General features: G+C 38.5%; 1 protein-coding gene across 18 annotated transcripts in view; it reads left to right on the forward strand.

Moving 5' to 3' along the window:
- The window catches only part of nbeaa (neurobeachin a), a 361,778-nt gene that overhangs the window by 138,006 nt on the left and 207,868 nt on the right, over nt 1–15,904 (forward strand). For all 18 annotated transcript variants that reach the window (XM_088639451.1, XM_088639435.1, XM_088639437.1 and 15 more), the window contains exons 11-14: nt 176–284; nt 1,464–1,616; nt 3,139–3,307; nt 15,724–15,803. In XM_088639451.1, coding sequence (XP_088495577.1) covers nt 176–284; nt 1,464–1,616; nt 3,139–3,307; nt 15,724–15,803 — 511 coding nt within the window. The remainder of the gene's footprint in view (nt 1–175; nt 285–1,463; nt 1,617–3,138; nt 3,308–15,723; nt 15,804–15,904) is intronic.

Below are 15,904 nucleotides of genomic sequence, written 5' to 3' on the forward strand. Positions count from 1 at the left end.
TTAATGAATCATGCCAAAACATGCTGATCAAAAAGGATTTTGAATAGAAGAAAAAATCATCTTTTAATACATGTTTCTTGTACAATTTGTCCTTAATCCCCATTCTCTATAAGAAGCTTCCATCTGAATGTTTTGCTACCTTTCAAGCTGCTGACTGTAACTGCTGTGTTTGCAGTGCCACTCTCCTGGCCTTCCTGGTGGAGCTCTTGAAGAGTTCAGTTGCTATGCAAGAGCAAATGCTGGGAGGAAAAGGCTTCCTGGTGATTGGTTATCTTCTGGAGAAGGTAGAGGTGCCCGGTCCATAATATCTTAAATAGACCCCACATAACACAGAAGCCCCATACTTGGCTGTTCAAGGAAATCCTGATCCTTTTTTCCCCCCTCTATCGAACATTCAACCTTTTGTCATGCTGCTGAACACATGCGAAAACAAATACACAAAGTAAAGTAAACAGCCACAGGGGCTGATGTACTTCCGAGTCAAATGGATTGCAGCGAATTATAAATGACTTCCCTTGGTAATCTATCTGCTCCCAAAAATAAAATAAGAAAAAGAACAGATCAGAGCTTCATGGATGTGTTTCAGCTAAGAAGTATCATATTTTGTGGCAGTATAAGCTTCAGGTGAATTTTTAAAGCCTGATCTGTCTTACACCATGTGGCAGCATCTCCTGATCTTTGTCTCTAATCAGATAAATCGTGAGAACGAGAGCATACTGTAGCTACAGTACCTCTGCAGAACTTAAATAGACGGGCTCCTTTGTCATTCCTCTTGTAGGTGCTTTTGTACATGCCTTTGGGGTCTGAAAAGAAGTCTGTTTCTGTTAAACAAGGTCCAAAACTTAAAGCCAAGATGGTAGCATAGTTTCCTTAGTTGTATAGTAACTTAATATTTTCTTTGACTTTGGATATTAACACGGTTTGTTGTAATTACCAAAAACCATTAATTGACCTGGCTGTAACTAGTTGAAGATCTTGGTTGTATCCTATGGCTGACAATTCCATGATATTGTGCAGCCCACCGGGTAGAATGGATCCTGATAGGTAGCCACATCTGTTTGAATTCTTTTTTTTCTACATCTTGGCAAGAAATGTGTAGAGAACATGAAAAAAATAAAAACAAATTGAAAGTTCTATCTCAGTCTCAGATGTTTTGCAGTGTGAAATGGGTCAAACTTTGGGCTGAAAGACATAAGTAATGTAAAAAAAGACAGTCAATTCAGGTTTTTAAGCAAGAAATGCTTTTATAGGCAGTTTTTCTTAGATGAAAAGAAAAATGTTTAGGTGTTGTAGAATTATATATAAACCACTTCAGAGGGATCAGACAGCTTTTCCTCTGAGCAGTGATTTTACCTCAGCCGTTTTGTTTTATGATCCATGAAATTGCAAAGTAGGCTTAAATTCATGTTGGGAAGAAGGGCACTGACTCCAACCACTCTTCCTTCTGCTCTGTTGTTTTCCAGTCATCCAGGGTTCACATAACCAGGGCTGTGCTGGAGCAGTTTCTTTCCTTCGCCAAGTACCTGGATGGGTTGACTCATGGAGCCCCACTGTTGAAGCAACTCTGCGACCACATTCTATTCAATGCTGCTATCTGGATTCATACTCCAGCGAAGGTGCGCCAGGGCAAGGAATAGTCCCATCTGGAGGGGTGTGACACTGCCTGTGCAGAGCTGGCTTCCCCCCTAACACTTTCCACAAACACAGAGTATAATTACAATGTCTTCTATAATATACCATCACAAAGACTGAAGTACAGTGGGTACTGTAAGATATGGAAATATCTATGGAAATTCTGAAAGGGTTGAATGTTTCCTGTCATACTTTGTGCAAAAAAAAGATCTGAAGTTTCTGAGAATCTTAAATGGTAAATTTTCTCTTGCTGATAATACCCATGAAATCTGGATAAAAATATCAAAGGAACCTATAATTGGTGTAAAAATAAATTTGGCTCAGCGTACACTGCATGTGGCAGTTTATTAATAAGTAAACAAATAAATAAGGTGGGATTTTTTTTTTACTGCTGCAAATATTAAACGTAAGTCATCTGTGGTTTTTGACATCTTCAACCAAGCTTTCCGTTTTGAAGTCTTTGGGGGGGGATGTTTGAACTCAACAAACAGCATAGGGATTTAATAAACTGTAGGTACTTTAAATACTGCACTGTGGGAAGGGCTCTTATTAATCCTAAATGACTTGTCAGTCTTGATTTCTCCCATAAGTTCATTCTAAGCTCAAAGTCAAGTCAAGTGGTTTCCATCCAGTAATCAAAATTTATTTCAAATACACTGGTTTGAAAAAACCCAAACTTATTTTTTAAACTGCAAAATAGCATTCTTTTAAAGTCTTTAGTCTTTGTAGTCTTTCTCTATGCCTATGCTTTCCTGTATTATACTTGATATTCAATTATATTATAAACTGAAATGTTGACTTTTAAAGCTAATTTATTTTATGTGCTACTGTACCACTTTTAGATGTTTTTGTGTATTAGATTCACTGTTTGTTTCCACAAGACATCTTAGATTTCCAGCACCCAAGGACGTCCTTTGCTCTGCTTTTAAAAAAGGTCTAAGGATTTTCAGAAAAAAAAGCCGAAATGCCTAATGAATTAAAACTGCTGTGAATTCCTTGTTAAAACCTCTTTCTAATTACCAAGGACATTTAATCCAAGAAGAGCATCCCAGAACTGGGCATGTATCTACATCTCCCAGGGACAATTACAGTCTTGTTTTCTGGGAGGTCAGGAGTAGCTGGCTGCTCTGCAGACTGCACCTGCAGGAAAGAGAATCCAGTAGTGATCATCTGGAGCTTTTGTTCTGTTTAGAACATTTCTAATGGAAGGTAGTGCAAACAAATGACTGTACTGGATACCAAATCTCCAATGGCTGATAAACAACACACTTTGGCCATTGCATTCAGTGCAAAAATAACAGCCTTTGCAAACATTCCTTTACAAAAAGGCGATATCTCAGTGAGATTATAACAATGCAGAGCTTTGTGCTTGGCATGAGCCTGTAAAGAGTCATCTAAGAGTTGCACTTATTTGTTTATGCTGATGGAAAGCAAGAGAAAGGATGATTTTTCTCATGCCAATTAAGGTGATCTGGCTGACGCATTCTCCATCCTTTGGTTTCCCAGGTTCAGCTGTCCTTGTACACTTATTTATCTGCGGAGTTCATTGGCACCGCTACCATCTACAGCACCATCCGCAGGGTGGGCACGGTGTTGCAGCTGATGCATACTCTGAAGTACTATTACTGGGCCATCAATCCTGTGGACAGCAGTGGAATAACACCTAAAGGGCTGGGTAAGTCACAGCAATTACAACAGAAAACAAGATCATATCAGACAAGGGACTGTTCAGTTAAATGCACTCATCCGCCTGCTAACAGCTGATTGATTAGGCCTTCAGCATATTTCCCCAGGAATTGGGTATTTACACTATAAGGGGTGCTGGCAGAAAAAAACCCAGGCTGTTTTTCTGATTTACTTTAAAGTGTCAGAATGGGGATGGGGATTTTTTTTTTGCTGTTGCAGCTTTAAAGTCGGAAAGATTTTGTTAGCTTTGAAAGCGTGTCACTGGGAATATGCATTGGTTCTGTACTTCCTCACTGAATTGTCCTAGAACCATGAGCTGCGCTTGTCAGAAGTGAGGACAGTTGCCTTGATTGTCAACGACAGGGCAGCAAGCTAGTCATATCATTAGTGCCACTTCTCAGGAGGCGGGGATGTGATTTCATTCTATTTTGAATAAGAAGAAAAATGAGTGGCATTCTCTTTCTCTGAGGCAACAGTACATCAAAAGCCAAGTAGCTCTGGAAATGAAAATACCCTTGCACCACTGTTCTTTTCTTTCTTCTTTTTTTGGGTTAAATAAATTATTCTCTGATGGTTTTTGACAGTGCTGAAGCCTTGTGTTTTTTTTCTTCTTCTTTTGTTCCTGTTTGCAACACGTTCATCCTAGTTTGCAGAAAGATGTTTTTGCAGCACTGCGTAATTCACTACAGTGTAACACAGGGGTCCAGCGCCTGTGCATGTGGTACCTGCTTGTATCGATCTCCGTGCTTTTCGTTTGTCCTTGGGAACTTACAGAATGTGCCTTCCAAAAAAACAAAGACAGAAGAGAGAAAAGCCCTTTCAGATTCTGTAGTTTCATTATTTCATGATGTGAAGGTGTATTGGGAAAAACAGTGATAAGCTTGTATATGGGCAAAATCTATAAAACCCTTCAAGTAAACTGGAAATCCCCTTTCATCTGGTGTACAAAATTAATAGTAATTTTAAGAGAGATTGAGAATTTTCTGGCCCCTCTGTGAGCCTTCTTATTTGTTTTATAACATTTTGTGCATTCATATTTGAAAACCTTTAGAGCAATGAAAGCCACTTCTGTTTCAGAGTAAAGCCTAGTTTTCATGCAAATAAATAAACAGAAGGTCCAGAAATCCGATTTGGTCATCTTCATGACAGCATTAGAAATTCTTAGACTGAGGTGTCTGAGAAACTCCCTGACTACAGCTTCCATAAATCTATTTTGTGTTGTACTCTTTACAGGTGTGTGTGGGTTTTAGGAACATGTATGCAGTAAAGAGTTCTTCTGGGAAGATATTTAACAACTTTACCAAACTAAGCCTTGGAAAAAAATAACTGCACTGCACTGCACTGCAGAAATCAAATGAATCATTATTTATCATTACCGTTTATACTGTACAATTGCTGACTTTTCCCAACTCAGACAATTGAAGTCCTTGTTCTACCTTTTGCTCTAGAACTCTTTATAATCTGTGGATTTAAAGTTTGATTTTGCTCCTAATTACAGAAAAAAAAATAGTGATAATGAGAAGCAAGTCTAGTACTAAGAGTGACAAAGCCTGATTTTTCACTCTAATGATTCCAGGCAGTAAGCTTGAGCTGTCACATAGCTGTAGATGCTTGTGATCGATGGCTGATTCCAGTCTTTGAAGCAGTGATGTGAAAAAACAAGACCACAGAGGGGATCTTCACTCTGTTCAGTTTCATCATTAAAGCGAAGCCAGTCAGGTGTGTTTTGCTGAATATTTGAACACGGAACACCAAAGAGTTTTATACACAAAACCATGAATAAAATTCAGGCCTCAGTATTGAAGGTAATGAAACTAATGAAAATGATTCTGCCGTCATTTGTTTTTATTGACTTCACATGTATTGCTAATGATTTCTTGTAAACAAAGGCAAAGCGTATGAAAAATGTTGACAGTTTTTACTGAGCGGACTGATGCACATTAACCAAAGATTTGAAAAAGAGCAAGGGATTTTTGGTATTCCTTGTTGGTGAATATTAATCAAGAAAAAAATGTATGCCTAATGTTCATAAGTTTATCTGTGCTGTCATGCACAAGCCACAATTTTCTCTCTTTGCAACATAAGAAAAATCTGTTTATTGAGATTAGATTGGAATCTCATGTTTTATAAGACATATAGGCAGTTGCCAATCGAGGTTCTTTCAGATATAACAGTTTTATGAAGGTATTTACTATATAAGATATTTTTGCACAGAGGATCTCAAGTTTTCTTAAAGCATGGTTTTAAATTATATAAAAATATTTTTGGAGTATAACTAACGGTTCCAGTGATTTGGATTTGTTGAATCAGCGGCGCTGTCAGAAAGGCAGGACATTTGCGAAGTGAGGCCTGTGTTTGGTGATGCCTTTCTCCGTTGCTTTGTCTCCATTTAGACAAGCAGCCAGATCATATAGTCATTTACCACAGCCATGTGTCACATAGTCTGCTCCGCCAAGAATAACATGCTGATGGATTATGCAGCAGAACGGAGGAATTTAATTCAGTTGGTGGAAGACTTGAAGCTGCCATCTGATAGTGATAAGACTTTGATGTACAGTGCTCAAGAGTTTAAGTTGTGGTTTCCATGCATTAATAAAGAGATTTTTCTTCTTTTGCTGTTCATTTAATCGTCATATAAGACAAATGATTTTTGTACTTCCTTCCATGCATTTAACAATGAAAAATATAATTTGTCTGCATGTAGAAAAGGTTGGAATCGACTTGAAATGGATCATCAGCCCATCATGGAAATCATGATTTAAATCCTGGACTTTCAGAGTTTTGATTTACACTAGATCTTGGTTCAGGTCTCTGGTGTGGTGATTGTGTGAGTTACGGAGCGGGTGTCTCCAAATATCATAAGAATCCTCTTACATGAAAAAGATGTTCAAGGCCAGGAGGAGAAAGTTCAAGGTGAGGTTAACCACACTGGCTTCAATTCCACCACTCATCATACTTATACATTATATCGAGGTTTAACAGAGGTAGAAGATCTAGAGGAAGACTTATGACTTCCTCAGCGTAAACTTTAGCTCTTATTTACTCTCTTCTGTATTTTTATCCTTCTAAGGAGTGGACTTGTTGCCTCAATGATATTTCCTCTGATCTACAGTCTATCTTTAAAGCCCATTTCTTCAATGAAAAGTGTTGAGTTCTGACACTATGAGTACACTTTCTTGGGTGATCCATGTGTTGAACACATATTTTGTTTGTATGTTAATGCTGTGTGCATCACAGAATTTTAAATTCTGTTTTCTGTGCTTTCGTTTTGGGTCACAAAAAACTTGTTTTTGTCTCATCCTGTTTCCCAGTTAAAAATCTTGGGAGTCTTATATGATCAGGTTAGCTACTTTTCCCTACAAGTCTCAGCCATTGAGTGTTTTTTTTTCCTTGATCAATCGCTCCGTCTCAGTTTGAGGGAAGCAGGTCAAATAATTCCAGACCCTGTTTTAATCCGCATTTCAGCCTTGCATTTTACAAATTGATATATGTATATGTGTAAATGGTTGGGCATTTTTTCCCTATTTGATGTCCCAAGAATAATCCTTTTAACAGTGTGGTGGTGTCCTTATTCTAAGATAACTGTACAGTATGTACAGCATTTCAGATAAATATGGACAATAGTGATAACTGAGTGGCTCAACAAGTCAAGGTGCTAATTCTATGATTACAGGTTTGAACCTGGGTCATGTCACTATCTTTCTGTGACCAGATTCCCCAAGTGGTGGCTCTCAATTGGCTGAGCACTGCTGTGAGAGTAAAGTGGAATTAGTCAGCCAGAGCTCTCTACTGTGGCTCTGAGCGACAGTAGTGGTCACTGTGGCCTCCAGACACTTGCATGCATAAAGTGCTGTAGGTGATAGAACTGCCTCTCCTCTAGTCAGTGCTGAATGCCAAGTTTCTTTAAGTAACATGTTTAAAGATGATTGGTTTGAATAGGCATTTTGTTGTAAAATAAATACTGAACCTCTTAACAGTGATCACAGGACACATATAGGAATTTATTCCCTCAGGAATTGAAATTGAGTCCATCACCCTATACTGTACAGTATATGAATGTCAGGCTCAGCCTAAGAAAACATAGTTGTTGAACTTTATCCTTCTTGTTCAGATTTAGTTAATTCCTTACACTTGGGCACTCTATTCAAAGCACTTTACAGGTAATGGGGACTCCCTTCCATCACCACCAATGTTGAGTTCCCACCTGGATGATGCAACTGCAGCCATAGTGCACTAGTACACTCACCACACATCAGTTGTCAGTGGGGAGGAGAACAGAGTAAAGAAGCCAGTTCAAAGTTGGGGATTATTAGGAAGCCATGATTGGTAAGGGCCAATGGGAAATTTGGCTAGGACACCGGGGTAACATCCCTACCCTTTTCAAGAAAACTCCCTGGGATTTTTAATGACCATGGTGACTCAGGACCACGGTTTTATGTCTCATCTGAAGGGCAGCTTTTTTACATTATACTTTTTTACAGTATAATGATCCCGTCGCTATACTGGGGCATTAGGACCCACACAGACCAGAACGCTCCCTAGTGGTCCCACTAACACCTCTGCCAGCAACACCCTTAGCTTTCCCAGGAGGTCTCCCATCCAGGTACTGACCAGGCTCACACCTGCTGAGCTTCTGTGAGTTGCCAGCTATGAGATGTAGGGTAGTAAAAGAACTGCTGGCAGTTGAGAAGCAACCATTTATAACATGCACCTTAAATAAAAGTTAACTAAATTTGAAAAACTCCTTTAATAAAATATGGTCTGACTGAGCCTAGAGTAAAGCCTGGAGTAAAAGACATACTGTAAGACTGATGAGTAATCAACAATTTCCCTTTTTTCTGGAACAGAATGAAATATTCTTATTTATGTTCTGCATACTCTCTAATCTTGTCTCCTTGGATCTGTTTGCAAGTCCTTTGGTGCAGATTTGGGGTAACCTTACTGCTCAGCAATAAATTGACAACATCCTTGAGCCCAAAGTATTTGTAACTCTGGAAAGCAAGTCTAGAACTGTTGAGTTTTAAGTAGGACAGTACAGGGCCTCTCATTGCTAGGATTAAAATGGGAAAACCTCCAGACAACAATGTTGAGGGTTTGCCAGAGTCAGCTTTTCTCATGATTTGAGTCCAATAAAGCCACTGTGGGATCAACGCACCAATTCCATTGACAATACACAAGCGCGAATGACCCCCGTCATCACATGACGGCAGCTACACAGTAAGTATGGCAGAACAACCCCTGACAATCTTTCCAGAGCCTGTTGTGTAAGACTCTACTTACAATACCGCCATAGGGCAGGAGGAGGGCCAGTAGACACCCCCCTGAGACACACTCACCTGTCAGAGCAGTCAGTCCAGATGTCACTTCAAGCATGCAGACACATGGCAAGTCTTAAGCTGCTGTTGCATGGAAATCGGTAAGGCCCCTGGATCCCTATGGTCCATCCTACAGCTGCAAAACACTGCCAATTCTACTTTGTTGTTTGAGGAATCCCAGTCATGTCCCAGATTTGATCAACCGTGGCTTGAGCCACAGTGTTCAATCCATAACACCCTTGCTTGTTGAGCCACTGAGGAGCCCATTGTTTCCTGTTCAACCAATGTGGTATCTATTTCTGTAAGCAGCCAACATTGTTTTTCTAGATTTCAGGGGTGATTAACATGGCAGAGGCTGCTTTTGAAATCACTGTGGTGCTTGAGCAAAGAAAATTGAAATCTCTTCCCTTGGCGTCTCTTGCAAAAAACAGAAATTGTGTTGCAGAGAGAAGATTTTGATGTGATTAGCAGTGGCTATGGCAGCTGTTTGGAGGCCAGCAAGATGCTAATGAAGGCATCCAAAGGGAACTAAAACAGGTGCTGTTTTGCAACATGAAAATGCCAGAATAAGACCTGTGCTGACTTCCATGATGTAAATTTCGCTTGAGCCTCTTTTGACCTTAAATAGGAAAAATACAAGCCAGGCTTTTTAAAAGATTTTTAAATTTCTTCATAGTGTTGTGGCACCCTACTGTTTTATAAATACTTTGTTAAAGTCTTTTCAATGTCCGTGATAAAAAATTGGAAGAAAAGGATAAAAATATTGCAAATCATACTGTAAATATACAGTCGAATTTATGAATATCTGTATTATAAATGTGCAACACTGTGCTGCTTTTGATTTTTAACTGTGAAATATTTGGTAAGACATGCTAGCTTCTGTTCTCAAGAGATTTTGGTAAGGTTGGGAGGGGTTTGAATAAACTGTGATGTGGTTTACTGTATGTCTAAAGCATATACAGTCTTTATTATGGCTTACTTGGAAATGGTGTCAGATTCCCTTGAAATATTTATTCTAAATTTGTCTGCTTAAGTCATCATTGTTTTAGAAAGAATGACTATACAGGGACATACAGGGTGAGAAAGAGACAGCGAGAAAGAGACAATCAGGGTTTCAGTTCTAGCAACAAAGCAGAACGCTTTTAAAAATAGAACACCTTCAGGTGGCTCGCTTTGTCTAGGAATATGCGTTTCATACAGTGCCTCTGATGAAGTGATGCCACTTTTTAAAATTAAAGTGATGCTTCAAGCGCTCACACGTATGCGTGTGCTCAGACACCAGCTATGCATGGAAGTGCCGACTGGCGCACAGCAGGAGGGATGCTTTCATGTGGCATTGAATTTTGATTTTTTACTGCTAAAGCATGGCAACTAAAGGTCTCTCTCAATGTTTTCTTTACTCTTACATACAGATATACTGGAATTCCTACTGGAATTGCTAAAACCATATTTAGACCAATATGTTATTAAGAAAAGTATTATGATTTATCAAAGCAGTACTGCATGGGTCAAGTGGAACAGTGCTCTCTAATTCTCAGTAAGAGCACTGAGAGTTCTTGGAATATAGCTGTAGTGCAATTACTCTCGTGTGCATGTATTTTTATCTTGATAACCTCTGTTTTTCTGCCGAGACCTAAAATGGCACAGATTGAAAACTCAGCTTTGAAAAAGGCAATGAGAAGAGTGCTCCAATGTGTTAATGAGACCAGAAAGGACTGCAGCGTAGGCCGGCAGAAACAGCTATGAAAGGCACAGGAAAGAGTATGGATGTCTGCTGTGGAAACCAAAATTTCCATGTTAAACTTTCATGATGATAACAAATAAGGCAAGTCTGTCATAATAGAAAAAGTTGTCTCTCACTCAGCATGGCGGAACATTGATTTATTACACTATAAGGTTCATTTCTGTTATTGTCCGTCTTCCTAAATCCAGCATAGGATTACACTCCTGCTCCATCAGTGCTGCACTATTTATGATCGGTGAAACTCGTAATCAATGTTCTGCACCACACGATAAAGGAATTCTTGCCAACAGGTAAATTGAAACATTTTATGGTTTTTTTGTAATACTAAAAAGCAACTATTGCAAATACTATTGAAAGCCAGACATATTAGAAATGCAGGTTTGAAATGACCAGTTCCTGTTGCCTGTCAGAACAATATTTCATTTTTCATGAAAGGTGGAAATGAATTGATAGATCTGACATATGTTTTATTGTAGTGTAAATATGTATCAGTATCAGTACTTCTTTAAAGGGAAAAATACATTAACCTTGAAGTAGTATACAATCAATATACAGTATGCTACTATGATTCAGGTAATGATACACCCAGTCACTTCAGTGTCATATCTGCAGTACATGCCAGAGTAAAGGAATCAGATTTCCTAAATACAGTATTCTGAAGCAGTACAGTCTAGAAAGCTATACAGTTCTGTGGCCAAATAACAGTATTTATGTATATCTGGATGAGATGAGAGAATCTTGATGAACTGATTCCCTCAGGTACTGAGGCTGATGTGACTCAGCGTTACATACTGTAGATCTAAACTCTCAATACAGTGTATCTGGAGTCACTGTGCTTATCTTTATATATTGTTTAATAATGTCTAGTTTTAATAAAATGAAAAATCTCATTGAAACAGACTTTTCTGAAGAAGAAGGATTCTGAAAATATTAGGATCTATAGCACAACTCCATCACACTGCCTTCAGCCCATCTGTCTTGAGATAGTGGTAACACTAGGCCTTTGGGAGAAGAGACCAGCACTGCATTATAATCTTTAAACATACATGAAAGCAGGCTAGCACTTTTACGTGTATTTTTCTCTTATATTTAGTTATCAGTTTTTTTATCTTCTTACAAAAAATGAACAATCTAACTGTACATTGAACATTGAACGTGCCATCACATGCCAGGGTTTGTACCTTCTTGTCATGTCCTGTGCTGTAATCTGCTTCTGTCAATAGTAAAGTGGTACACTGGTATGCTTTCCAACCATATTCCACTGAAGCAATTTACCTGAGAACTTTTTAGTCCTGTAGTAATGGAGAAGTACATTAGTATCTACCCATTGAAATGCAACTAAAGTGCTTGATGTGAGGCATCCTGTTCAGATAATCCTCTACTGTGCTTCAAAATCAAGAAATGGATTTACTGCATGCTTACAGCAGGTGTTACTTGTATTCCAGTATTCTGATTATTAGTGATATTAACACATCAAATCCATCAAGCAGAACATTAACCCAAACCTTTTGAAAACCTCAGTTCCATATTCAGGTAGTGTGGTTGTTGTTTTGTTACACATGTTATGCACAGTTAATGTTATGTGCTAACAGCATGTTGCAATCCTGAAAGAGAATGCAAGAAACAACAGCACTCTGGCCATCAGGATAGACACTGATTACCAAATTCAAAAGATCTATTGTGGTGCTCTGTTGAACAGGTTAAATGAATTGTTTTGAAGCACAGCCACTTTAAAGAGTGATGTGTCATTTTAAAGAGTGAAATTAAATTTCTTGATGTGTAGAAAACTGATGGACTATATCTAAATCTGTGAAGTTATCTGAATTGATTTCCTTAAGCTATTAGAGAAGGAATGGCTTATTTACAGTAGATGTTTTTTTTTATTACTCTCACAGTCCAGAAAGAAATGTGTTGCTGGCTCTGTTTAACAAATTAATAGAAGTCATATTGTGTTTGTTGAGAAGATGCCCAAAAACAATTGTCAAAAAACGAACACGCTACTTTTGTTTCCTGGACCTGTTTTTCCAGAAAATTGGCTCTAGAGCAGACAGAGATTTCTTGCTACATTAATCTTCTCAGACAATATTAATATTAATAATTCTCATCCACATAACAGTGTTGTTACAGAAATACATTGTTCTCCTCTGTTTCTGGCTGAAGAGTATGTAAACAATAGTAATGGATAATTTGTTTCTCCTTTTGGAGCCTGAATCATTGTGTGCACATGTGGTACTGTATCAGTCCTCAGGTTTTCTCTGACAGTCTAAAGACATACAGTACTGTTAGATTAATTGTCTTCTGGGAAAAATTGCATCCCATTAAGGGTGTATCCTGCCTTGTGTCCAGTGCTTGCCAGGATAGCACCCCCTCGGTCCCAACATTATGTTGGATAGAGCAGTTAGAAGATGGATGTATGTATGGTATAATTCCCTTTGATAAAATCAAAGCAAATGGGTTCTGTTGCTTTATCTGGTGAAGAAATGCCTCCCTGTGCAATCAAACAAAGCTGTTTTCCGGAATATTCAAGGTATTGCTTTAACACATCCATGGACTTTGTTTTGTCTTTAGTGTCCTTTAGTGTGTCAAACATAACTGGAGGTTTTACCATGTGGGAAATGTTTAAGCATGTACTGATATACAATGAAAATACAGCAGTCTAGGTTTTAAATAAAGAGCTCATTAAACACATACTGTGTTATTTACATTTTACATAGTGAGCTAATAGGTTTGTTGTCAATATGTGTTCCATGGAAAGACAAAATACCAAGGATTCATGCTGGCCAGAGGGCAGGTAGAAGTGGGTGATATGGAGAGGGGTGTTCTTTAACCCAAGAATATAATTTGATTTAGTGTGAGACAACCTTACTGTTCAGCGATACATTGAAGTCCTTGAGCCAACAGCTTTTCTGTTTGTACAAGTTATAATAATAATAATAATAATAAACTTTATTTTATATAGCGCCTTTAAAGGTGGCTTCTCAAAGCGCTTTACAGGATGACAATAACAATAAATAAGAAGACTACAATAATAAATAAGAAAATTTCACAAGACAGGACACAATTATAATTACAACAATACAACAATAACAATAGAGGAGACCGTGGAAGATGGTATTAAGAAGAGCAGAGGGGTGAAGAATGGAACCAGTTAAGTAAAGGCTTTTCTGAAAAGGAGGGTTTTGAGTCTGGATTTGAAGGAGTTTAGAGAAGGTGACTCTCTAATATCCTTGGGCAAAGTGTTCCAGAGCTTGGGGGCATAGCAGGAGAAGGCCCTGTCGCCCATACAATGTAGACGGGCTTGGGGGACAGTAAGGAGGGCAGAATTTGAAGAGCGGAGGTTGCGAGGTGGGGAGTAGGGCGCTAAAAGTTCAGACAGGTATTGAGGTGCCAAGCCATGTAAAGCCTTGTAGGTGAGCATGAGGATTTTAAAGTCTACGCGGAATTTGACCGGAAGCCAGTGCAAGGACTCCAGGATAGGAGTAATGTGAACACTTGCACTAGACCTGGTCAGGATTCTGGCTGCTACTCCCGAAGTTTTAATTTCCCAGCAAGACAATGCAAAAACAAAAAAGAGACATTACAGAGGGTAATGTCTCGGTAATAAGACATTACCAAGGTCTTATTGTGGTCAGTATTGTCTCTAATACAACATCTGTTGGACCACCCAATAGTGGAAATCTGCAGCTGACTAACTTTCGTTCTCTGGCTGCAGCTGCACAGGCAGAGCAGCAGAACATTCCATAGCAGTCGGAGGCTGTAGAGACTGATCAGGTCTGTGCATTAATGCCCCAGGATTGTGTTAACGTTAAAGGGGGTCATATCTGATACTAGCTTTGTACAGTATTTATAGTTTCTGTTTTAATGGTGTCTTGTTTCATACTGAAAACTCCTTAATCTTTGATCTGTATTTCTGTACACATTTTGTGTGGTTTTCTTTTATCAGGGAGGTCATACCCAATAACTTGGTCATGTTTTCAGTTTGACGGTGTGTTAAACTTCAAGCCAAAAACTATTGATTTTTAGTTCTCTGATTGTTTGGTATCTGTGTTTAAAATATCTTATTAAAACCATGAGACCTGAGTGTTGCACTTCGTTTGTAGACATTTGTTCCGAATTGCCAGCATTTGCTCATGTGTTGCTAAGAGAAATAAGCATGTGAAAATGAGATAACAGGTGTTTTTTTGGCTGTTTAATTATTTTTCTGCAGCTACAACAGGAAAGCAATGACATAATGTTCTTTCTCCTTCAGAATTGTCAATACAGTGTTTTATGGTTTATATAAATATAGAAACATGCTTGCTTTTCCTTTTATTTATTCTGAAAATCTAAAAGTGCACTGTGTTTGAGATACAGTGATCATTCCTCATGTCTTAACCGGAATGACTTTGGAAGGAGTCTGTCTTAGACCTGTCACGTCTTGCTGTGTTGAAGAGAAATACAGACATTATTTAAGGTTGCAGTGCTACTGAGCGCCAGTAGGAAACAGATTCAGTGCCAGATACAGTTGTGTAACAATTTTCATTGGACAGTCTAGTGAAAATTAAAGAGACACTGCTGTATCCACATAGCATGTAATCCCGATTTCAACACCCTGATTTATAGAAAACGGGAACTTTCCTCTCTGACTGGTAAAAAAGCTTGTTGAACATGTCAGGGAACCTAATTTTTCTTTTTTGTGTTTTTTTTTCCTGTTGTATGGGTCATTTGCTGCTGTGACAGATCTCAAGTGTCATCTGTCAGTGATTACAGATATTCCTGTCAGTGGAGGTTATGTAGTTTTGCTTCACAATAGAAGACCTCCAGTCTTCTGGGTTTGTTTCCAGATTTGTGTCCTGTCCATGTGTTTTTCCCTTGGTTTATGTGGATTTCTTCCCAACTTCCATAGTCTTGTCCATGACCAAAGGAAATTTGGAGCATCAGCTTGTTACCCTAGAATGGCTCTCTTCTCTCAGTTATGTGTTGAGGACCATATGTGTGAGAGAAAGAAGGTATTGGTGTGGGGTAAAATCATAACCTCATTAAAGGTCTTACTGACACATTTGCAAGAAAGTGTCACTCGTCGCCTTTAAAATTCCAGTTAATTTAAGATTCATCAAAGTTGTGTAACTTTTAAGTCTGATCTTCAGGTTTGGTTGCCTTTTACATATTAAAATATACTTTGCTCAGGAGCAAGAGCTACAGTAGATTGTGCCAACGGTGGCGATATTATTTCTGTGAGGCAGCTTTCTCTTTCTAGTATTACGAAGAACGTCTTCAGGGGACTTGAAGGCATAAAACAGGCAGGTATACTTTTTCATATGTTTTGTGTTTGCATCTGAAGATTTTATTTTATTCTTCTCTTTACAGGTGGTCCCCGCCCCTCTCAGAAAGAAATCATATCTCTCCGTGCTTTTATGCTTCTGTTCTTAAAACAGCTCATACTAAAGGTAAAAATAAGTTCTGATCTATGTTTCCCTTGTTTATACTCTACTGGAGCCCAGAAGTATTTCTGTTATTATTGTGCTAAAGTCGTGATAAAGGTCTTTTT

The sequence above is a fragment of the Lepisosteus platostomus genome, chromosome 7 (genome assembly GCF_059453375.1).
Source record: "Lepisosteus platostomus isolate fLepPlt1 chromosome 7, fLepPlt1.hap1, whole genome shotgun sequence".
NCBI lineage: Eukaryota > Metazoa > Chordata > Actinopteri > Semionotiformes > Lepisosteidae > Lepisosteus > Lepisosteus platostomus.